Source organism: Zootoca vivipara, chromosome 5 (genome assembly GCF_965207765.1).
Source record: "Zootoca vivipara chromosome 5, rZooViv2.hap1.1, whole genome shotgun sequence".
NCBI lineage: Eukaryota > Metazoa > Chordata > Lepidosauria > Squamata > Lacertidae > Zootoca > Zootoca vivipara.
The window spans coordinates 10,324,068-10,348,571 of NC_142588.1; the positions used below are offsets into that span (position 1 = coordinate 10,324,068).

At 47.3% G+C, this 24,504-nt stretch overlaps 1 protein-coding gene across 2 annotated transcripts; it reads right to left on the reverse strand.

Annotated features, from left to right (window-relative positions):
* Positions 1-318: 318 nt before the first annotated feature.
* CXCL12 (C-X-C motif chemokine ligand 12) lies at positions 319-22,491 on the reverse strand. Of its 2 annotated transcripts, XM_035138239.3 has the most exons (4): positions 22,356-22,491; positions 16,750-16,867; positions 10,732-10,818; positions 319-4,034 (listed from the first exon to the last, which is right to left on the reverse strand). In XM_035138239.3, exons 1-4 carry the CDS (start codon positions 22,417-22,419, stop codon positions 4,019-4,021), a joined length of 285 nt encoding a protein of 94 aa, XP_034994130.1. In that variant the 5' UTR covers positions 22,420-22,491; the 3' UTR covers positions 319-4,018. The 2 variants fall into 2 exon arrangements, with proteins under 2 accessions (XP_034994130.1, XP_088526182.1); XM_088670056.1 differs by lacking the exon at positions 319-4,034 and having other exon boundaries at positions 10,728-10,818.
* Positions 22,492-24,504: the final 2,013 nt, after the last annotated feature.

Genomic DNA, 24,504 nt, shown 5'->3' on the forward strand with positions numbered 1-24,504 from the left:
GCTGAGGGAATCTTATCCAGGTCCCTTAAAATTGTGCCTAGAAGCAGTAACGAGAAGTAATGAATTGTTTAACGAAAGCTGAATGGTTCGTTCACCTCAGAAAAGGCATCTTCGCTGCGTGATGGACTGTTTTGTGCTTACAGGCCTTCTGGGAATAGTCTCTCCCATCCCAAAAACTTCCCATGGAACATACCCAGCCATACAGGCTTGAGAACCACAGTGAGGGAGGGAAAGAAAAAGGAACCGCTCTTCCACATCGTATTTGTTTGCGCCAAAGGAAAAAGAGACGTACACTACTTACTAGGAAAAGAGCTGGAATTTGAATACATATTTTTTTATTATGGAAATTACAAGTGCTATCATAATTTGCAAAGACATATAGAAGTTCTCAAAATATTTCATTATTATTATTAAAAAAGCACTGCATGAAATATTGTTATAAAGCTGCCTTTCGGGAGATAAAAGTCTTTTTCACATTATTTGGGAAGATTTGTGGGCATTTGTGTGCAAATACCACACACACACAGGGAACTCAGTATGAATTGCATCCAAGCCACCCTGAAAAACCAAGAAATATCATTAAACCGCTTCGTGGCGGCTGCTTCCAATCCAGCCTCATTGCAGCTGCTCTGGGTGGAAAAGGTAGTTGTAAGTAGTAGACATTTCTCCATATACCACGTTAAGAGGCATAGTGACAATTGGATTCCATGTGATGGGAGTGCCTTTGTAGTGTTTCTGAAGCCATATTGGCAGGCCCTAAATAGATGCTGCTGGTCAAGGGGAACTGTTTTCTTCTGCTGCCTTTACATCGCCTGGGTTTAAGTTCTCCATGGTGGTATTTCTACATGTCACCATTCAAGAGGATATTGGGAGCTGAGAAGCCGTCATGAAGAGAGTACCCTTCGCTTCTCTGACTCACAGGTTATCAGCTCCAAATGCCCTTCTGAGGCAACCCACCACCACCCGAAGGGGTAAAAAAGTAGGGTAACTATCTGTTTTGAACCATATGGAGAAGCACATACCCCCCCCAACTTTTCTCCGATGAAAATAGAGACGTCCCCTCTTACATTTCTCTGATGAAAATAGGGACATTCTAGGGAGAAACCAGGACCTTTCTGGGATTAAATCAGAAACTGGGACAGCTTCTGTAAAATGGGGACCGTCCCTGGAAAATAGGGACACTTGGAGGGTCCAGAAGTACCTTCAGAGGGTGCTATTTGGAGTAAAAAAGAGAAAATGTTCCGTTTCTCTCAGTCCAACATTTCAGGGCTCTTAATAACAAAGACTACAGGGAGCTGGCCTTTCGCTTTACTCCATGACTACAGAATTTTTCCTGTCATTCAACAGCTTCCCTGAGGAACAGAAAGACTGGTTTTGACAAATGCTAATGGCCAAAGATGGGTTCCTTGAGTCAAAGTACGACTCTCTCTTTCAATGTTCTGCTTCCAGATATATCAATTGCGGGTACCTAGACAAAGGTATGATGAATCTTTGGCCCTCCAGGTGTTACTGAAGAGCAACTCCCATCAGTCCCAGCCAGCATGGCCAACAATCAGGATTGTAGTATTTGTAGTCCAGCAACATATGGAGGGGCAAAGATTCACCACCCCTGGTCGAGACTCCTGGGTCCATTCCTGCAGATTCTGAGGTGTCTTTTGAATTTGTTCCTCCCCTAATAAATGCATTATCAGCAACAGCAAGAAAGGCAAATTAGTGCAGCTAATAACGGGCACAGGCTCCACCTGGACTCGTTATCCATCACTTTCTTATGTTTTAAAGGACTTCTTGAACATTCATTCATTATTTTAAAAACATTTGGACTACAGAGGCACATTTTGCAGAAACATAATTTGTCATTTTGCAGTTCCATAAATACCATGCGTTGCTGCCGTCAGCTAAAACTTCTAGCTAAAGCCCAGTGTAAAAGATTCTCCTGTGATTTCCTCCCCACATTTATGGGAACTTAATCAGTTCAGTGCTACTCTCCATTTGCCAGTGTAGTATTGTTGTTTTCTTTCTCTTCCCTCTGAATTTCATTTTCATCCGTAATTAGCTTCAGTGTGGGAAAGCTTGTCATTTTACTCCTCCTCTCACTTACAGGACAGGCATGTGAGCTAGGGCCTCCATAAGTCATCATAACAGGAGGAGCCCATTTGCGCATTGTTTTGTCACATGGAGGGCATTTCTCCCATGCACCCTGGCAAAGTCAGCTGAACAACTGCGCTCTGTGCTGAAGGGATGGGCTCGAGTGTCAGATGAGGGATTTGACACAGTAAAATTCAGCTTTCAACCTCTGGCTAAACTGGGTCGTGCTCAGATCAATGCAACAATGTGAATGTACTGAGCAAGATTCTCTAAACCAGTCTGTCAGGAGAAAAGTCACAGGCAGATAAAAGAACAGGTTTAAGGATCAGGAACCTTGTACATATGCAGGGGCTTAGCTGGAAACTTTTTGTGCTCATCATCTCTCCCTTTGCCAGTGCATAAATACCAGCCAAACCCCGCTCATCAGTACAGATTCCCCATGTGCAAGAAAGCTTCGAGCATCCATCCGTGCCCCAGTTTCACAAGCAACATCTTTCATGCGGCTTCACCTTTGCTACTTGACTCCAAGTGATGGGCGAGCGGGATAGCTAACAGGCTCCGGGACTAGCCAGAGGTTCTCTTTGGCATTTCACGTTCAATGAAAAAGGGAGACACTTTTTGGCGTATCAGGTAAGTCTCTGGTGCAAATTTAGCTCACATGCTCTGGAGCGATTCACTAAAAGCAAAGACTGCAGCTGAGCCCATGTTGGACTGGGTTCAGAAACCAATGCATCCCAAGAGATTTCAGACTCGCAATCTGTGATCCCAACAAAATATCCAGATAATTTTGACACCTGATTTAACATTCACCAGCACATACGCACTCCAAGGAGTCTCTAAGCCAGGCATCCCCAAACTTCGGCCCTCCAGATGTTTTGGACTACAATTCCCATCTTCCCCGGCCACTGGTACTGTTAGCTAGGGATCATGGGAGTTGTAGGCCAAAACATCTGGAGGGCCGCAGTTTGGGGATGCCTGCTCTAAGCTATATGCAGGAGGACAGAGCATAAAAGATATCCTCTCACAATGCACGTAACTCCACTTTGTATATTCTCTGATATTTTAATACATTTCTTTCTTTCTTTTGGAAATGATCACTTTTCACCACTTTAATTCACAGGGAGGAGTGGCCTACTGTTTGGAGCATCCATGAACCAAAAGCACACAGAAATTTAAACTGCAGCAACTCCTGCAATTGCCACACATGAAACAACCTTGTGGCTCAGGCATTACGGAGCTCGCGAACAAAGACCATTTTCCCCTGCCAAAGAAAGATCCCAAAGTCCGACATGAGCTGGTTCAACATTTCTGAAAGAGGAAATTCCTAGGTGAAGTCACAGTGCCTGTCACTCTTTCGAAACCATCCTATTTAGACCCTTGTGCATTGGGCCCACGTGAATAGGAATTGTTCACCTGCAAATACGTGGAATGCATCAAGCACTTTTTGTGCAAACTCTGGGTGGCTGCAGGATGTCCCATCTTCCACCATAGGTCTGCAGGGAAAAAAGAGTGTTCTCTACAAATGTCAGTAGGACAGACACCCACACAAACCCACACACATACACACCCCTCATTCCTTTCCATACAAATGAACCACAGTAGATTGTTAACCTGCATGGAAACTCCTGATATGTGGCAGGGTTCTGCACAGCAGAAAGGAATCGCCATATACGAAGCAACGTTTTCAATCTGCTGCTGGCGTCAGTGCTACTACGTGATAAACCAAACTTTGCGGAGAGTTCCTGCTACAATCGGCTAGTATTGGCAAAAGGCAAAGGCATTCTGTGCGAACAAGAGGCTCTGGGAAGTGCATGAAGCGCCGCTTTGTGCTGCGTGATAAAAAGAAGATGCCCTCATCGCTCCCTAATAGCGGGACCTCTGCTTTCTGGCTTCTACAGTGAGGCATCCTGTGGACAGCTACAATGCTCGCCTCTTACATCTTGAATCTCCTGTTGATAAAGAACAGAGTGAGAGTCTGTTAAGGGAAGGGTCTGAGGGAAGATGGTAGGCCTGTAGGGAAGCAACTGCCGGCTGATCTGGACGCACACGGCCTGCTGAGGACGTGGGCACGCCGCTGCTATTTACAAAACTTGAAGAAGAAGCCTTTTATGGGGAGACTGCTGTTCTTCAGTTCCAGGGCTAGCTGTGCTCATCTAAAGTCACATAATGAAGGGAACAGTAAAAGCAGGGGCTTTTTTCAGCCGGAACTCGCCGGAACACAGCTCCGGGACACCTCTCAGGTGGGCGCCGTTGCCATTATAAGAGAACACGGCGAGTTCCAGCACCTTTTTTTTCTGGAAAAACAGCACTGAGTAGAAGGCATACAAAACACACCACCCAAGATATTTCTGTGAGGAGGGAACCATCATTCCGTGGTGTTCTGGAGAGCGTAATTCATCTCGGCATTGGAAGTGGGAACTGCACCTCTATCCCATAAACTAGCGACGTTCGCATGTTGTACTGTTGAGGCAGGAGATATATGGGTGTTTCTGGCTGCAGTACCGTATCTTTCTGCTACCTGCAGCTCTAGATGCCTGCTTTTAAGATGCCCCACCCCCTTCTGAGCATCTTCTAATGCCAGGATCAGATTCGTGTCTCGGTCCACATCAGGAGCAGGTCACAGTTGTGTGCAAAATCTGTGAGTTGCTGTGCAGAAGGGGGCAGCTGCCCAAGGGGCTTGGGTTGAAGCATGAGCTTAGAAAGGGCCCCAAAAGCTGGAGAAAAAAATCAAATGAGCAAAAAATGCTACTGCTAAGCAGGTTCTCGAGGAAGGCGCATCCTTGCCTCTCACCTCCAGCGGTGCAGTAAGGAATGGCTAGGCCTTTGTGACTTACCTGGTCCTTTATGCATGTCTTTCTCTGGGGAGGGGCATCATTCTGAGCAGCAAAACAAGCATCCCTTTGAATCAAGCTGACCACAGCTCTTCTTCTTCATTATATGGGTGCAGAACAAGCCAAACTTTAGGAAGCTGGTGTGATTTACACCGGGGCAAATGAGGCTGGTGTGCCTTGTTGCTGATCAAAACACTGTTAAGGAGCCACGCTATTGCTGGCTGAGCTGCCCGAAGTCTGGCAGAGGGAAAACTTAAGATATAATTTGACGACCCTTTCCGGGAGTCCGTTTGACTTCCGAAATGGTTCGAAAAGCAAGGCGCGGCTTCTGATTGGCCGCAGGAGCTTCCTGCAGCCAATCAGAAGCCGCATCAGACATTCAGCTGCCGGAAAATGTCCGCAAACCAGAACACTCCTTTCCGAGTCTGAGATTTGTTCAGGAGTCGGTTTGTTCGGGAGCCAAGCCATTCGACTACCAAAGTGCCACTGTACAGTATAACTTTCACAGCCTTACTCGGACACATGACTGAGCTGAAAAAAAGGGGTTAGTCTCCTCCTGCCTTGTCCTGTCACCACCATGCTCCCACAAACTGGCACCTTTTGGGGACTTACCGCTATCTTGGCTGAGCCCCATCTGAGCCGAGATGGAAGACTTAGGGCAGCCTATCTCCAGATAGGCTCTGGTCAACCTGGCAGATCTCGGGTGTTAATTGCTCGCTGTTCTCCAAGGATACTCTGCCGTTGCTTCTTATTTAACCAGCTTTGTAAACAGCGATGGACAAGAGAGGTACCTTCTTAGGTGAAATCCTTGCTCATTTTTTCTGCCTTACTTTGAACCCAGGAAAACGCATTCCCAGGACCAAATCAAACTGAATAGGGTAGAAGTATCTTGACAGTTTGGGGGGAGTTTTGTTTTTTACTTCAGTGCATCTACACGGTCTATGAATGTAGGGGCAGGAGGGAGGAAACCTCCTAGGGAATATTATTTTGGGGGAGAAAGCAGCCCATGGGGGAAAGGGTTAAGCTTCCCTCTCCCCCCTGGCTGCCCCTCCCCCAAATCCTCTGGAAAAGCTGGAAGGCTGTTCACGTCTCCCCCATGTCATGTCAAGCTTGGTGGTCCTCAGAATCTGGTTCACGGATCGACTCAGGCAAAACTGAAGCACTTCAGGACAGCACTAGAAACATATGTCGCCTCAAACCCACACCTTTTCTGTGAGACCTCTGGCTTCAACCCAAACAAAGCAATCTCTGGTTACCTTGGGCTCTCTTCCTTAGAATCATAGAGTTGGAAGAGACCACAAGGGCCACCCAGTCCAACCCCCTGCCAAGCAGGAAACACCATCAAAGCATTCCTGACAGATGGCTGTCAAGCCTCTGCTTAAAGACCTCCAAAGAAGGAGACTCCGCCACACTCCTTGGCAGCAAATTCCACTGTCGAACAGCTCTTACTGTCAGGAAGTTCTTCCTAATGTTCAGGTGGAATCTTCTTTCTTGTAGTTTGAATCCATTACTTTTGCAGTCTCACTAATTCTTGAAATTTAGAAGATAGGCTTAGTAGAGGAGCAGGCCACTGTTGGGTTTGGGGGTTAAAGCAGCATGTACATTAATAGTGTAGTAGTAGTGATGATGGTATATTATTATTATTATTATTATTATTATTATTATTATTATTTCCATAAAAGGTATCCACAGGTTAGTAAGTTTCAAGAGAGGACCTGATTCCTTATACAGTTGTGCCTTAGAAGTCGAACGGAATCTGTTCCAGAAGTCCGTTCGACTTCCAAAATGTTCGGAAAGCAAAGCAAAGCTTCTGATTGGCTGCAGGAAGCTCCTGCAGCCAATCAGAAGCCACAGAAGCCCCGTAGGATGTTTGGCTTCCAAAAGAACGTTCGAAAACCAGAACAGTCACTTCCGGGTTTCGATCGTTCAGGAGCCAAAAGGTTCAAGAACGAGACTGTTCCACTTCCAAGGTATAATGATTTGCTGTACTGGGATGGAACATAACAGCATAAAAATTGTGCCCAGCAGTCAACCAGAAGCCAACCCCCTGGGTTTTACGTGAAATTTGCTGGGATGATGTTCCACTGTCTTAAATGGCAACAACAACAATAAATAAAACTGCCAAGACAGGCAAGTTAAGACAATTTCCACATGGAAAAGAACTCCTGGCCGGAACAATTCCTTGGTTTGCATACCAAGCATGGCCTAATTTTGTCCTCCATTGTAAATTTAAGTACAGTGGAACCTTGGTTCTCAAACCTAATCCATTCTGGGAGTCCCGAAACCGTTCGAAAACCAAGGCGTGGCTTCTGATTGGCCGCGGGAGCTTCCCGCACTCAACCGGAAGTCGCGTCGGATGTTCGGCTTCCGGAAAACGCTCAAAAACCGGAACACTTACTTCCAGGTTTTTGTCGTTTTTTCGGGAGCCGATTTGTTTGTCAACTAAGCTGTTCGAGAACCAAGTTTCTACTGTACTAGTGAGGAGAACCATGAAACAAGGTGCTCTCTTTGCATGGCTCTGCGTTTGTTTGTTTGTGTTTGTTTGTTTGTTTGTTTGATTGATTGTTTTGGACATTGTCATTGCTGCCTTTCATCCCTAGTAGCGCATGGGAGAGCAGTAAGAAAAAGGTAAGCAGTTAGTGAGCAACAAAAGTTTGTTTCCTGGCAGGACGCTTTCACTTCATATTGTAACCACATGTCCCCAGTTCACCACACGTTCAACAAGCAATCTCGGCCCAAGAGACCTTCAGAGCGACTCTCACACACACACATTCAGACACATACGGACGTGAAATTTAAGCAACTTTACAACAGCCCATCTAAAAAAAGTATTTTATTTCAGAAAAATAAATTTCCAAATACAACTGGGCTTTTGTAATATAAAAAATAGCCACTTTTATTGCTAGAGTGTGTGTATATATAATATATATATTTATATATTTATATATATAGTATGATATGCAATACAATGTTAGTACATGTGAAAAATAGAAACTATCGATAAACCACATTGATATAACTGCAGATATTCATTTGACACTCTTTTACGGGCAAGGCAGCCTTTAAGCTACCCATAGGCTCGTGGCTGCAATTCAGAGACTTATAAACTGATTGACAGGTAACAAGTGTGCTCTGAAATAACCTTCTCTGGAATGCAGTGGAAATTCAGTACTGTGCAGATGGGCAAAATGGGTGTTCGTCAAAAGGGCACGATCCTCCAGGGACATCTTTTGTGCAAGCCCTTTTGAAATGGGAGTTTCTGCAGGGACTCCTGGCGGATTGCACTAAACCAGGGGTCAGCAACCTTTTTCAGCCGTGGGCTGGTCTACCGTCCCTCAGACCATGTGGTGGGCCGGACTATATTTTTTTGGGGGGGGGAGATGAACGAATTCCTGTGCCCCACAAATACCCCAGAGATGCATTTTAAATAAAAGGCACATTCTACTCATGTGAAAACATGCTGATTCCCAGCCTGTCCGCGGGCCGGATTGAGAAGGCGATTGGGCCCCATCCGGCCCCTGGGCCTTAGGTTGCCTTACAGGTAAAGGTAAAGGGACCCCTGACCATTAGGTCTAGTCGTGACCGACTCTGGGGTTGTGCGCTCATCTCGCATTATTGGCCGAGGGAGCCGGCGTATAGCTTCCAGGTCATGTGACCAGCATGACAAAGCCACTTCTGGCGAACCAGAGCAGCACACGGAAACGCCGTTTACCTTCCCGCTGTAGCGGTTCCTATTTATCTACTTGCATTTTGACATGCTTTCCAACTGCTAGGTTGGCAGGAGCTGGGACCAAGCAACGGGAGCTCACCCCGTCACAGGGATTCGAACCGCTGACCTTCTGATCAGCAAGCCCTAGGCTCAGTGGTTTAACCCACAGCGCCACCTGGGTCCCGCTAGGTTGCCTTACCCCTGCACTAAACCTTTCCGACAGGCAATATTCACACGAGACAATTTCTCCGGAGCCTGTCTTGCCCACAGGTACGACCTGCCTTGCAGTTAAGACCTGGGCTTTCGGTGCTGCGGCACATCTGGGCCCAAACATTGCTGGTAAAAATGAAAATCTTTCAGGTGTCCCTTAAATCAGAAATCAACAGGAACAGCTGACGGTGGAACCCCAGGAAGCTCAGTTAAAGCTTCCATGCTTAGTCCTGGGGCAAACTGGACAAGAGAATATGCAAAGGGTTCAGAGAAGGCTTGTTTGAGGTTGACAGCAATGCAGCCATGATCTCAAACTCTTAGTTGATGGCTGAAAGCTGCTATAACAATTTATCCCATGGGTAGGCAAACTAAGGCCCGGGGGCCAGATCCCGCCCAATCGCCTTCTACAGTGGTACCTCACAAGACTAATTTAATTCGTTCCATGAGTCAATTCGTTTTGCGAAAATTTCGTCTTGCAAATCTTTTTTGCCCATAGGAACGCATTAATTAAATTTCAATGCATTCCTATGGGAAACCGCGATTCGCAAGACGAATTTTTCGCAAAATGAATTCACCTTGCAAGTCACCATCAGATCGCAAGACGCATTCGTCTTTCGAAAAATTCGTCTTGCAGGGCATTCGTCTTGTGAGGTACCACTGTAAATCCAGCCCACAGACGGTCCAGGAATCAGTGTGTTTTTACATGAGTAGAATGTGTCCTTTTATTTAAAATGCATCTCTGGGTTATTTGTGGGGCCTGCCTGGTGTTTTTACATGAGTAGAATGTGTGCTTTTATTTAAAATGCATCTCTGGGTTATTTGTGGGGCCTGCCTGGTGTTTTTACATGAGTAGAATGTGTGCTTTTATTTAAAACGCATCTCTGGGTTATTTGTGGGGCATAGGAATTAGTTCTTCTTTTTTCACAATATAGTCCATCCGTCCCCAAGGTCTGAGGGACAGTGGACTGGGCCCCCGCTGAGAAAGTTTGCTGACCCCTGGTTTATCCTGACGTTTCAAGGGCATCTGCCAAGAATATAATCCTGATCAATAACTGATAGATCAAATTTGCAGTATGGATTCTAATTCAAATAGACTAGAGCATTCCAGATCTGATTCTAACTGATGATAGTGGTACTTTTCTACGGGGACTCAGTGGCTCAAACATCCCTGCATTATCCAGACCCAATCTCAGAGAAGACAGGAAACGAAAAGAGAAGCAGTGTAACCTCAAGCAGAGCACGATGAGCTTGTGAGTATGGTTTAATGAAAAGCTGTGATGTTAACAATAAAGGGGAGAGCGGGGAAAGATTTAGCTTACCCTGAACCTAGTGGCTGCCTCAAACATTCCCCCTCGATTGACCTCACTTAGCATCTTTGTCAAACGCCAAAGGAGCCCCTTAAAAATCCCTTTTGCCCGTAGGGTTTGGTCTGCAGTGGCAACAAGCAGTTCAGATCTGTTGCAAAGGTGCCGAATGCCACAACACGGGCTGCCGCCAAAGCCCACCGTGGCATCCCTTCTCTTGCAACACATGGCTCATGGATCAGTTTAGAAGTAGTGCTTATCTAATGTGCAATCAATCACCAGCGTTCGGATACCGCAGGCTGGGTCAATCAACACGTTCAAACCGGGGAGCGAAGGGAGGGAATTAAAGTTGATTGTCAGAATGGCCTGAGGAACAAACTCGGCCTCGTTGGGACCCAATCAGCAAGCATCTCTCTGGCCCCAAATACCGAAATCTCTTAAAATGCCCCAAATGAGAGCAAGGCCTGTTTTCAATGAAAACTCGATCCATCTTGGTTAGACCTAGCCATCAGCACATTTTTTTGTTTTGCTTTTTTTTGTTGTTTTTACCCAGGGTGCGTTTAGCTTTAAGTCCTTTTGTTTCTCGGCTTACTTGTGCAGGTATTTCTCCAGATACTCTTGCATCCACCTTAACTTGGGATCGACGCAGATCTGTTTGCTGCTGTTTTTCAGTCTTGCACTGTTTAAAAAGGGGGAGAGAGGAAGGAATTTCAGAATAAGTAAGAGAATTAAAACCCCGAACAAGAGAAGGCACTCTTGAATTTTGTTCGGTTCAACTCCTGGATGAGACGCAATGAAGTATTATCCTTTTTACATTACACAGTAGGCAGCTAGTGAAAGAAAATTTCAGTGATGGTGAAATCAGCCAGTAAAATGACCACACACACACAAAAAAACCCCACACTGAATATTTCTACAGGACCAAATCACCTTTCAGCATTTTCACAGAACACAAGGGAAAGGTCCTCTGCTGTGCTCATGCTTGTTAGGCCTAGAAGAGAGCTAGAAATCTAAACCGTTCCATCTTTAATCGGGATGGTTTCCTTTCAGAAAGTTGCAGAATCATATTGATTTCCACAGGCTTGATTCCTATAACTGCTTGTTTTGAAGCAATCTCAGTAAGATACAGTCATTATCTGATTGGCGGTTTTTCACTTTTTAGGAGGAAATAAGAGCCGACTTTTCTTTCCAAGTAAAAATTTTCTTCACAAAACCGTTGATATAAATAAATGGCCATTTTCTTAAAGAGTTGCTACTAAGGGCCCAGATAATTGCTCTGGGAACCAGAGGAACACGTCCATGATCCAGCTAATATTCTCTCTTGCAAAGCCTTTTTCATATTTTAAATAAAGACTTTTGTGATTTGATTTGCCTTTAGTGCATAGATGTTTCTCATCATTGTACATTTTTATGCAAAATTTGAATTTCAGATTCATACAGATGGTTAAATACCTATCACCACACCGATTGCTGTACATGATGGAGACATCAACCCTCTTTCAAATATTTGTATGCTTTTAACACATGTTTTGTAATAGTATAAAATTACTCCTTTCAAGAAATGTGTAGCTTTTCATCTCTCAATGGGAGACTAAAGTTTTTTTTTAATATTAAGGGTGGAAGATCTGTACATTATTATTCATATATATTTTCATTAAATGTGAAAGGACTGATTAACAGCTGGTTTGACAGCAGCATAAATTTTGGAGTACCAGGTCCTCATTCAGGGGACAGAACTGCTTTTTGATCAATCCACACAAAACTCTGGGACCACTCTTTCAATTCACACGTACCCTGACTCTTTGAAGGTCTGAAGTTTCATCGTTACGCCTTTCAAATGAAGGGATCCCAAGGAGTTATGTATGTATGTATATATATAAAGACATCCTTTGAATCACCGAAATGTGTTTACTTGCACAGTGATTTGGGATGGAGCGTCTTAAAAACGGTTATATGTAAAACTTTTAAAAATGAAAATATGCCCCAAATTCCCCATCCAAGTATGTGAAGCGCAACGCCATATAGAAGGACCTATTGTTTTGATTTTCATTAACAAACGGTGCCGAATAGGAGGAAATCTGTACTTGATAAATAAACAGGCGTCAGAATCCATCGCCAGCCTGCTTCAGCTGCCCAGACCACCAACCCACAATGCAATTAGCTGGCTGAAGTAAAACCAATAAATAGTTTCCTTTCATTGGAGATGAGAAACTTCTGTTATGACAAGCTTAATTGGGTGTGTCCCCCTTAAGATGAGGGAAATGGTAGATACACCAAGATAAATAGTGACGGCAACTCTGCTGCAGCAACTATCTCTCTCTCCCAACAGAGGTAATCTCTTAGGCTGACCAGAGCTGTTTTTGGTGTCAAAGTCATGCATGGGTGTAGCTCAGGGGTCAGGGGGCCGGTCCACTGTCCCTCAGACCTTGTGGAGGGCCGGACTATATTTTGGGGAGGGGGGAAAAAAGAACGAATTCCGATGCCCCACAAATAACCCAGAGATGCATTTTAAATAAAAAGACACATTCTACTCATGTAAAAACACGCTGATTCCCGGCTAAGGGTTGCCAGACTCAATAGTGGACGGGACATCTGTGCCTTTAATTGCCCTGCTCTCTTTTGAGTCTGGAAACCTTAAAGAGAAACCAGCAGACCCTTTGCTTGGAAATTAAACTGGGAGCGGCCACCAAGACCACATAACACTGGTCTTGAAAGATCTACATTGGCTCCCAGTACGTTTCCGAGCACAATTCAAAGTGTTGGTGCTGACCTTTAAAGCCCTAAATGGCCTCGGTCCAGTATACCTGAAGGAGCGTCTCCACCTCCATCATTCTGCCCGGACACTGAGGTCCAGCACCAAGGGCCTTCTGGCGGTTCCCTCGTTGCGAGAAGCCAAGTTGCAGGGAACTAGGCAGAGGGCCTTCTCGGTGGTGGCGCCTGCCCTGTGGGAACGCCCTCCCAACAGATGTCAAAAAGGAAAATGACTACCAGACTTTTAGAAGACATCTGAAGGCAGCCCTGTTCAGGGAGGCTTTTAATGTTTAATAGATTATTGTGTTTTATTTTTCTGTTGGAAGCCGCCCAGAGTGGCTGGGGAAGCCCAGCCAGATGGGCGGGGTATAGATAATAAATTATTATTATTATTATTATTATTATTATTATTATTATTATTATTATTATTATTATTTCTCTTTAAGGTTTCCAGACTCAAAAGAGATCAGGGCAATTAAAGGCACAGAAGTCCCGTCCACTATTGAGTCTGGCAACTCTATTTCCGGCCCGTTCGCGGGCCAGATTTAGAAGGCGGATAGGGCCAGATCCAGCCCCCGGGCCTTAGTTTGCCTACCCATGGTGTAGCTCAAATCATCCCTGACCACATTGACCAAGCTGGCTGGGATTGATGGAAGTTGGGAGTCCAATACTATCTTGAAGGCACCAGATTGACTACCTCTGGTCTACCTCATCGGTTGTATCCAGCTGCCACTCGCTCGAGCCAGCTGCTGAATTAGGGGAAATTTGTAACTAGACAGGAGTGGTTGTAACACTCTGGTTCCAAATAGGTTTATCCAAGGAGATTCCAGTCTACCACGTCCTACAAAGCAGCCAGGACCAACCCTCTCTCAAAGAGACCTTATTATCTCCCAGAGGATGCAACTAGCCATGATGGGCAAGGGTCACACACGAGAAGCCAGGCAAATCTCTCCAAGCATCTTGTCAACATCCTCAAGCTCCCCAAACTGAAACATCCAAGAAACCTTGGGCACACCTGTACTCTCAAGGATGGAGTGGGTGGAAGCAGGACTTCATCATCTCTCCCGATGGGTTTAAGTGAAGCAGGTTCCAAAATACCTGGAAGAGCTCTGCCGGACAACTTTGAAGATGCAATGGTGGCAAAAAGTGTTGCTTTCTTGCCACCATCACCGCAACAGAGTACACTTAAGCACTTACCTATGTTCGGCTGGTCTCCAGGCACCTAGAAGTGTCTATAACCCCGGGGGGGGGGGCCTCAAGGAAGTCCAATATTTAGAAAAGGCCTCAGCTGTACTGAATATAAATGTAAAACAACTGGAAGCTCTGCTCCCAAGGCCCAGCAAGTAAGGCAGGCATCCCCAAACTGCGGCCCTCCAGATGTTTTGGCCTACAACTCCCACGATCCCTAGCTAACAGGACCAGTGGTCGGGGAAGATGGGAATTGCAGTCCAAAACATCTGGAGGGCCGAAGTTTGGGGGTGCCTGTTCTTCACTCTTTTCATCTGCTTAAGGCATGGCCAAACTTGGCCCTCCAGCTGTTTTGGGACTACAATTCCCATTATCCCTGACCAGTGGTCCTGTTAGCTAGGGATGATGGGAGTTGTAGTCCCAAAACAGCTGGAGGGCCAAGTTTGGCCATGCCTGGCTAAAGGGGACACACCCAAAATCTAGAAAGAACCACCTTCTACAAGGCTCACAGTTTCTGTTTGAAACTAGCAAAATCCAACCCATGTTTGGTGCCTTGGAGTATCTCCAACACTAGTTAAATTCATCGTTAGTTTGAATAAAATTTAGGCGTTCCTACCTTTACAGGGAATAAATATGCTTAGCAGATAGTACATTGGATGCAATGTACTCCCTTTTATTTTATTTTAATTAAATCGAATTTAATGCAGCTTCCGCCAAAAATCCCCCACACAGCATTAAGGTTATAACGTCATTTTACATAATCTGAGGGTGTTAACGGTCTATATAGGCTTTCCACAGACATGCTTGCAAAACTGGTGGGATAAATTTGCTAACTGCTTCCCTTACGTATGAAAAGAACGGGGGGGGGCCAGGTTCTATCCCTGCCCTTTCTGGCGATTTTAAGTGGTGAGCACAGTCCTTAAAACCAAAAATAATGAACTTCTATGGTTTGGTGCGTTGCCTGAAGTGGCCACAGGGAGGCAGGCAATCGGAACTTCCCAGCCTCTTCTCTCCCTGGTTGTGTAGATCTCATTTTTGTTAAAAGAAAAGTAGGCAAATGATTGTTCTTTTTTAAAAAGGGGGGGGGGGCATTTTGAAGTTCTTCCAGATCCCCTCCGCTTCTGTCTCTGCTCACCCCTTCCCAGCTGCCATTCTAGTAGTTTCCTCTTAATTTCCACTTAAGTACAAAGAGCTGCTTAGACCTAAGCCCACTCTCTGGGGCTACTCTAGACAAAGAAGCCAAGAGTCATGTTTCACTGAGAAAGTTTCTCAAATTGAACTCTTTATCATGCAAAACAAGCAATACAATTGGTTTAACATGTTTTCCCTGCTTAAAGTGAGTGGCCAAGATAAATATCTCAGGGAGAGGAATGCAACTAAATAAATTTATTTATTTTCAGCATTTGCATCTAGCCACAACGCAAGTAGCCTACATTATACCAGCTGTGAGGAACCTTTGATTTTCCCTGTCCATTAGCCATGCTTACAGGGGATGCTGGGAGTTGTAGTTCAGCAACACCTAGCGGGACTAAGGTTCCCCACACCTGCAACATACCGAACAGTTTTTCATCCGGTACAAAATTATCTTTCTCATCTGAAAAATGGCAGGATAGGCATATTCTCCCTGTCACATATTAACCCAATTATGAATTAATTAACAATGCTAATAACAAAAAAAACCTATTGTTGCTTCTAACACTTACAAAATATTTTGAGAAGGCACAGCAAGTCTACATTTGCACACAAATCTAACAATACAGTGGTACCTCGGTTTTCGAACGTTATCCGTTCCGGAAGACCGTTCGAGTTCCAAAACGTTCGAAAACCGAGGTGCAAAGGGCGGCTTGCAAATTTAATTGAGAAAATTGAGAAAAATAACATATGCACTCAGCGGACACCATTCGACTTCCGAGGCCTGTTTGAAAACAGAAGCATTTACTCCCCGGTTTACGGCGTTCGAAGACCGAAACGTCAATGGAGACGTTCGAAAACTGAGGTACCACTGTATTTGAACATCGTTTCTATACGTACCCTATTAGATTAAGGTCTGGTTAACCCAGGTGGCGCTGTCGGTTAAACCACAGAGCCTAGGGCTTCCTGATCAGAAGGTCAGCGGTTCGAATACCTGTGACAGGGTGAGCTCTCGTTGCTCGGTCCCAGCTCCTGCCAACCTAGCAGTTCGAAAGCACGTCAAAATGCAAGTAGATAAATAGGAACCGCTAAAGCGGGAAGGTAAACGGCGTTTCCGTGTGCTGCTCTGGTTCGCCAGAAGTGGCTTTGTCATGCTGGCCACATGACCTGGAAGCTATACGCCGGCTCCCTTGGCCAATAATGCGAGATGAGCGCGCAACCCCAGAGTTGGTCACGACTGGACCTAATGGTCAGGGGTCCCTTTACCTTTAACTACAATAATGATCCCCCCCCTTTTTGTAATGTACACAATATATTTTTATGTTGTCGTTGTTCTGTTTTGTTTTCTACATTGGTACTACTTCTTGTTTCCTATTCTTTTCTGTGTTTTGTCTTACTCTGTGCATTTGTGATTTTGTACTTTTAATTTGTCAATAAAGAATATTAATTTTTTTAAAAAAAGTTTACAAGAGAGAGAGAAAAGAAGGCATTTGTTCCAGAGGCAAAAGCATGCAATAGAAAAAAAGGGGTGCAAACTTACATGATCTGCAGGGAACAGCCAGGGACAGTCAAGATCTTGAGATGCTTCACATGGGATTTAGCTACATTGCTCTCAAAATATCTGCACGGGCAGCGGTAAGTCAGGCTGATGGGTTTCCCTGGAGGGTGGCATAAAGAAAAGGATTTAGATGCGCTGGGCTGATACCAATACCACCTCGCAGTGCAGATTACAAGACTTAAGGGGAGGGGAGGAAGAGAGATTTCTTCCTGGCATTTTTAGCACTTTTGCAAAGCTGCAGGGGAGCCAGCCTCTTCAGTTCTCATTTCAGCTTCTAATCCTGGTGTTTGTGGGTTTTAGAAGGCAAAATGGGGCGAGAAACTGGAACCTCAGAAATGGAGACGGCTTTTCTTTCTTTCTTTCTTTAAAAAAAGGGAGCCAGCTAATTGTCCCAAGTGGCTGGTGGCAATTAAGCAAGATAAAGGCTGCAAATGAAAAGCCCTTGGCCCCTTCAATGTTATTCCTGCCAAGGGATTTGACCTGAGGCCAAATGAAAAGGCAGACAGGAGAATGGAAGCCCTCAGCTCTGCAAAGCCAAACAACACCCCCCACCCCAAAAAAATAACCCCATCTCCTCTGCAAAGGGATTGCAAGCAGAGAGAGGGAGAAGCTAGCCGAGCCCTTTGGGCTACCCAAGGCCTGGCCCAGATTTGGCTCTACCAAATCCAGTTGCTTTTGCAACTGTGGAATAAACTTATGGTAATTATGAGGCGCCAGGTGTCACAGTAAAGCATCATTCAGGTAGTTGATGACCACTCTTCTAGCCAAATGCAAATTCAAGGGTGTAGAGAGAAAGGAGATGATAATTTCTGCAGATCCCCCCACTGAATTTGCTCCAAAGGACCCTCCTGAGCGGTGTATAGGAGTCAGGAGAAGGTGCCCACAAAAACCATCTCTCCCATTTTTAGCAATACATATTCAGCTGTCCCAAATCCCACACAAGAATTCCTAAATGGGTGTGTTTGCGTTCTTTTTATTTATTTCAAAAAAAAAAATTATGCACTGCATGATCATTTAAAAAAAATATATCCTCAAACTGTTCTTTCAAATGAACACACTCAACAGCTCAGGTTTCCTCCAAGTAATTTTCAAAACACGGAAAACTTTTAGGTATTATAAGACTATCAGACAGCTGACAGAATCTTCATGTAAAGCAATAGTCAGCATCTGTGGAAATGCTATTTAAATCCCCTAAGAACAAAACACAATCCCAGCAAATTCACCCATGTTTGCTGCTTCTCAAGGTGTGTGTTACCTTTTCCCTCTATAGCCCTAAGGTGACAGGTGCTCAAAAACCAGGCTAATGCTGTAAAAAAAAAAGTCTGTATTTTATAACTTCCACTTTCCTACAATCAGGTATTTCCACCTCCCCGAGTGATCTTGCAGTAACTGCAATTCCAAACTCTCATTTAGGAACTGAACTCTTTACATTTAGAATCCACTGGGCCTCTTTTCCCCACAAATAAGTGGTCATTCTGCCCATTTATTATCATTATTATTTTCCTAGTTTCCCCCAAGACAAAAAAATCTGTTGATTTACTATCGTGTCTGGGAAAATGTTCAACTACTGGGTCTGCCAGTCAATTTTTTATTTATTTGTTCTGCATTTGTGTTCGCCCACCTACTTCTTAGAAGCTGGTGTGGTTTAAAAAATAATAATCTGCAGTTTACATATACTGTAACAATTTACAAATTCTACCTACGGGTATCACAGGCCGATTGTTGCCTGTTGTAAAGTCCCTAGGGTTATATACCTTTTCCTCCCCACCGCAGGATTATAAAACTCCCAACAATTCCTGCAGGGATAACTGTGCCCTCGGGGGGGGGGGGGGCAAGAAGGGTGATTTTTCCAGGTTAAGACCTACAACCTATCTGATTTACAACAGTAAAATCAGATTGTACTGGCAGATCTCTGAATGATTTGCAGGCCGGCAAGGCTTCAGATCCCCAATCCTTAGTTAATAGGTTCGAAAGTGACTCCACTGTACTAGCGAAATGTTGAGATAACCAGAAGCAGTTTTGGTTTCTTGTATGGAAGGAAGTAATCAGTGATGTGTACATGGCAAGTCCCTGAGCTCAGAAGCCTTAAAATTCTATTTCTTTTGCACCAAGCCAAGGCTGGAGGATCTTGGGTTAGAAACAAAGCCCCAGATTTGCTCATCTCCACTTCACAGTATGTATTACTGTGTACAAACGGGTTTTTAATGTTCCCAGGCCTTTAGTAAATAAATAACGGTCTGTCCCTGCAGGCTGGTATATCTCTCAATAAATTCCACCGCTGGTTAATCCTCTTCTCCAAAGCAGTAGAGAGGAAACCATGGGGGGGGGGAGAGATTCATCCTGTGTATGTATTTGTCCCTTCTTCCATGCCCAATACTGTAGCTAGGTGTTGGGGGATTTTTGACCAGAGACAAAGCAGAAAGCATGAGACCCTTTTCTCCCGGTCCTGGACCCCCAGTCCAAATTAAGACACACCACACACCTCTCTTGCATCTGCTGTTAGCAAAAGACATCAGGGGATCCATTCACAAACGTTCTGCATCAGTGATACGGAACTTAGTGCACAATGTGAGGGTTTGGGGAGGGCAAGTATAGAGGGCTACTCCATCATGTGATTCTGAAGTTGCACAGACCAATGAAAGACAGCTAGCTAGAGGAGATATCTTCTATAAAGAGAAGGCTGAAAGTATACTAAAACACAGTACAAAGGGAAATGAAATAGAGACAGATGATGAAGCTGCAAAGAGGTAGAGGGAACAAAATAAAAAAACATTCCTTCCAGTACTGTAGCACCTTGGAGACCAACTAAGTTTGTCATTGGTATGAGCTTTCGTGTGCATGCACACTTTGGGAGCCAATTAATTGTCTCATGGAAATGCACAAGTTTAGAAGAGTAAATAGATTTTGTGCGTAAATGAAGAAGAAGAAATGATGTATATCTGTCAATTTTAAAATGCAATTAAAATCAATTTTTAAAAATGAAGCTGCACAGACCAAACAAATGTTTATAGTTGCCTCTCTATTGAGCCGTTCACCTGAGGATGCAAAAAAAGGGGGAGCTGCTCTGGCTGGCCCTGCCTGCAACACCCTCTCCCCGCATTCGTGCAGACTCAGACTTTGGCACTTCTCTGCAGGTTTGAAGGAGTATATCCTTTGCACATGCTCAGCTGAATCTTGCCTGTGTTCGAGAACCAGGATGCCAGGGGGATCCTAACCATCTTCAGGTTAAATGCCGGAAACTACCCCCCACCCCACCCCCGTCCTTTAAATTGCATGGCTGCAAATTTCTAAGCTGGTTTTTTTAGTATTGCATTTTTGCATTGTTGTAAGCTGCCCTGGGGGAGAACTCCAATAAGGATAATCCTGAACAAGACTTTTTAAAGCCTTGGGTCCGCAATCTCGGTTTGTCCCCCTAACTTTTCCAAGCAAGGATATTGTGGCTTCAAGTGACAAAAGAATGAGGGACTACTCAGTGAGGGTTCTGCACCTCCTGCCCAGCTCTGCCTACACTGACTCTTCCTGAGTTTTGAATCCTAGAATTGGATTCTATGAATAGAGCTGGAAGGGGCCCAAGGGTCATCCAATCCAACCCCCTGCAATGCAGCTTGGCTGAAAGCAAAGCAAGGAGACTCTCCAGCTGACTGTCCCTTGCTGGAGGGGATCCCTCTTTCCCCAAGAGCTGGCCAGGTACGCAAGAACAAAGGCAAAGGAAGAAGGCAAAAGCAGCTATTGCCAGAGCAAAGGATGGCTCTGGAGCCTTAGCTTGGCAGGGGAGGAGAAGGAGCATCTCCAAAAGGAAATCATGGCAAGCTCCTCAGTCCCTGGGTAGCAGCAGGTGAGGGCACCAGTGGGTGATCTGTCCCCCAAGAAGCTGCAAGAAGCTACTGAATATAAATTAACCCATAAAATGTGGGTATTTCTCAAACCAAAAGAGCAGCGGGAACAGTCAAGAAGAGCAAGAGATTTAACATCAACCCTGCCAGTTACAAAAGACCTGTAGGCTGGGCTGCTACGTCATTCGGAGCAGAAACCAGGATGCTCAAGAGATGCTGAGCCGTCCATCACCTCTGAATTTCGTTGATTCCAAGGATTTTGAGCACCGTAGTTTACCCTTCACAGAACTACCATTGCCGGCAGCTCTTAACGGTGCCCAGAATTCTTCGAGGGGGAGAAATGAGCTTGCATTGAGCTCAGAAGCTTGTAAGCAGCCTCAGATTGCAGAAGGGAGCGTGGAAGGAATTTATAGCATAAGCTGCAAACGGGTGTGCTCCCGCCCCCCCCCCTCCACGTGGGTGCAAGTGTCCAAACTTGGCATCAGTGGGGCTGCTGTTGAGCAGCCACTGCCTGGACTGGGCTGCGGGTCTCATAGGCGACTGTGCAGCCCGGGAGGGGAGAACAGCTTCGGGTGGAGAGAGGCAAGGGTCGTGCCGCCGCTTACCCCGTCGGTTCCCCGGCTTTGCAGGATGAAGGCGCAGGTGCGCAGGGCTTGGCCTTTCCACCTCCCGGAGAAAAAGGGCCTCCTCTTTGCGCGGGAGGAAAGGGAAGGGGGCTTCGCGCAGCAGCCCCACCGTCAAGGTGCCTGAGATTCCCAGGCAACCGGTCCGCTGGCGGTGTGGCGTCGAAATCCAGAGAGGGGCTACCAGGGTGCGGGAGAAAGCGGGGGCGCAGAGGAAAGAAAACCCACCTCTCTCCAACTTGAGCCTTTGCGCACAAGAAAGGAAGGGGCCCACAAGCAAGAGAAGCGCCCGAGGGCGAGGATGAAGCCCTTCGACGGCGGGGAAAGCGGCGCTCGGCGCTCCCGCTACGCCGGAGAGAAGGCGGCGGGCGAGGAACTAGGCTGGACCTACAAGTCCTGCATCCTCTTTAGGAAGCGCTCCGTGGGTTTCCGAGGGTTGTTTTGGTGTTTTTTTACTCGGGAACAAGTGGGTTTGCTTTTTTTGTGGGCGGGGGAGAGTCGTGCATACCCTGTAGTAACTTTCCCGCGGGACTCCCCTTTCAGTTTCCTTCGCATTCCTGATTCTGGACTGACAAGCCGTCTCCAGCATCTATAGGGAAAGTTCGACAGTCCCGCCGCGTTTGCTACTTTCAAGGGGAAAGGGTCGCAAAAACGGGTTCAGGAGCTGCCGCCCATCGGACCTCGCTCTGGCTTGGGCTGCAAAACGGGGGGATATAGAGAAAGCCCGCTTTTGACTGCAGAGCCACTGACGGCTACTAAATACAGTAAGCAAATCCCAGGCCTTATTTAACATTGGGAGCGATCGCAAAATGGATCATGCCGCTCGCTGCTCTGGAACAGGAATCCAGCCACCGACACCCTCCCTCCCTCCCGCTTCTCTTCGCTAGGCAAGGGTGCACTTCTCCGGTGGCTCCCGACGGAGCAGCACCAGAAACACCTGCGAGGAGCCCCGACAGCCCTGGGCTCGGGATCCAGCCTCCTCCGCTCCTCTCCCCTGCTTTTGTCTGCCGCCGACTCCGGGCGCCCTCGGCCGGGACTGGCCTCCCCGCGAAGGCGCTGGAGTTCAAGCGGAGGGCGCGCGCTCCCGTCGGCCCCCGACGGGGCGGAGGGCGGCGAGCCGTCGAGCACTTACCGTCGGCGGCGCGGAGGGTCCCGAGGAGCAGCAGCAAGGCGAGGAAGGCGGCTTTGCTGTCCATGGCGACGGCTGGTCTCTGGACTCGGAGCTGGGTCGTCGGAGCTGCAGCTGCTTGCCGTCGCTGCCGTCTGCCCGGATCGTTCCTCCCTCCCTCCCATCTATAGGGGCTGGCGGGGCCGGGGAAGGGGAGGGGGCTCCTGGAGGAGTGGGGGTGGGGGGAGGAGGAGGAGGAAAGGGGGCCGGTCGCTCGGATGGACCGCCTGAAGCGCGTTGTGATATCCGCCCGCCCTCCGAACAGGGCTGGAAAGGAGCCCAGAGACTTCCTCGCCCGCTTGCCCCCACTCCGAGTCGGGAGACGCGGCAGAGAGATCCCGAGGGGGCTGCGAGCCCCGAAGCGTCGCTCCCCCCACCTTGAGAAACGGACTTCCGATTTTGCTTTTGCTGCTGCTGTCCAGCGCCCTTCTCTCCCCCCCCCCCCGAGTGCCATACCAGGTCTCTTTCCCAGGAGAGAGACCCCTTTTGGCTCGCAGCCTCTCTTGGCAAGTTCTGTGCCCCGGAGAGCAACCCCGGAGGGACGGCGTGGGGGGGCGGGGCTGGGCAAGATTCCTGCTTCTCCTTCGCATCTGCCACCAACGCGGGGCTAAGTGAGCGGAGATGTGCTGTTGTGAGTGTCGCTGCCGGGATGTTGCGCAGACCTGGGGGTCGCTCCTACCCCCATTTCTGGTGGCGGTGGTGGTCGTAGCACCCGGCGTGGATCGCCCTGCCCGCCGTCTATCAGCTCAGAGCGCGAAGCAGATCGAGCTGCAGGGATTCTTGCAGCCTATCCGAGCCTCCGGGTGCCTTCGGGGATCTGGGGAGGACAGGGAGCCAAAGGGAGGGCGGTCCAAAGGCCGAAGAGAAAACCTCTTGATTTCTATTTCTGGAATCATGCACTCCATACCAAGTCCCCCCCTCCCAAATAATAGGATCGTAGAGTTGAAAGGGACCACGAGGGTCCAACGCCCTGCAAAGCCGGAATCTTTCACCTAAGATGGGACTCGAACTCACGTCCCTCATATTAGGAGTCATATGCTCCACCGACTGAGTTATTTCAGGAGCGCCTTCCCGCAGCTGTGAATGAGTTGACCTGTCACCCTTCAACTGGCCATAAGCGAAAAAGCACGCCAAAGTGCAAGTAGATAAATAGGTACCGCTCCGGCGGGAAGGTAAATGGCGTTTCCGTGCGCTGCTCTGGTTCGCCAGAAGCGGCTTTGTCATGCTGGCCACATGACCCGGAAGCTGTATGCTGGATCCCTCGGCCAGTAAAGCGAGATGAGTGCTGCAACCCCAGAGTCAGTCACGACTGGGCCTAATGGTCAGGGGTCCCTTAACCTTTACCTTTATGAGCTGCCCTGAGTTATCACTGAAAGGACAGATCCTGAAGCTGAGGCTCTAATACTTTGCCCACCTCATGAGAAGAGAAGACCCCCTGGAAAAGACCCTGGTGTTGGGAAAGATTGAGGGCACAAGGCAGGGCCGGCCCTACGGCCAGGCTGGGTGGTGCAGGGCACCATGGCGCCGGCCCGCCGGGGGGGGGCGCAGCTGCGGCTGCCCACCCACCCACCGGCTGCTCCGCCGCGCAGCAGTGCCCTCAGCAGCTGCACCGCACACTGAGCCCGCCTGCCTGTTGTGCAGCAGCGCCCTTGGCAGCCGCACCGCGCCCGCCCACCCGCCCGCCGTGCTGGGAAACGGGGCGGGGGGGACGCCGGAGGGATCCGTCGCACCACGGCGCCAGAGGTGCTTAAGATGGCCCTAGCACAAGGAGAAGGGGATGACAGAGGATGAGATGCTTGGACAGTGTTCTCGAAGCTACTAAGATGAGTTTGACCAAACTGTGGAAGGCAGTGGAAGACAGGAGTGCCTGGCGTGCTCTGGTCTATGGGGTCACGAAGAGTCGGACATGACTAAATGACTAAACAACAACAACAACAACAACAACTTGAGCTGCTAGTGTCACAGCCTTTGTCCCCAGATGTCGTCGGGCTACAACTCCCATCATCGCTGACCACTGCTCCTGCTAGCTAGGGATGATGGGAGTTGTAGTCCAACGCATCTGGGGACCTAAGGGTGACAAAGGACGAGCTAAAGGTCTTTGGAGGACTCTGCT

Coding starts and splice junctions, on each gene's coding strand:
- CXCL12 (XM_035138239.3), bottom strand. CDS start 22,419: ATGGACAGCAAAGCCGCCTTCCTCGCCTTGCTGCTGCTCCTCGGGACC. Junction 16,868..22,355: donor GACCCTCCGCGCCGCCGACG/GTAAGTGCTCGA, acceptor GCCACCCTCCAG/GGAAACCCATCAGCCTGACT. Junction 10,819..16,749: donor GGCTGTTCCCTGCAGATCAT/GTAAGTTTGCAC, acceptor CTTTTTAAACAG/TGCAAGACTGAAAAACAGCA.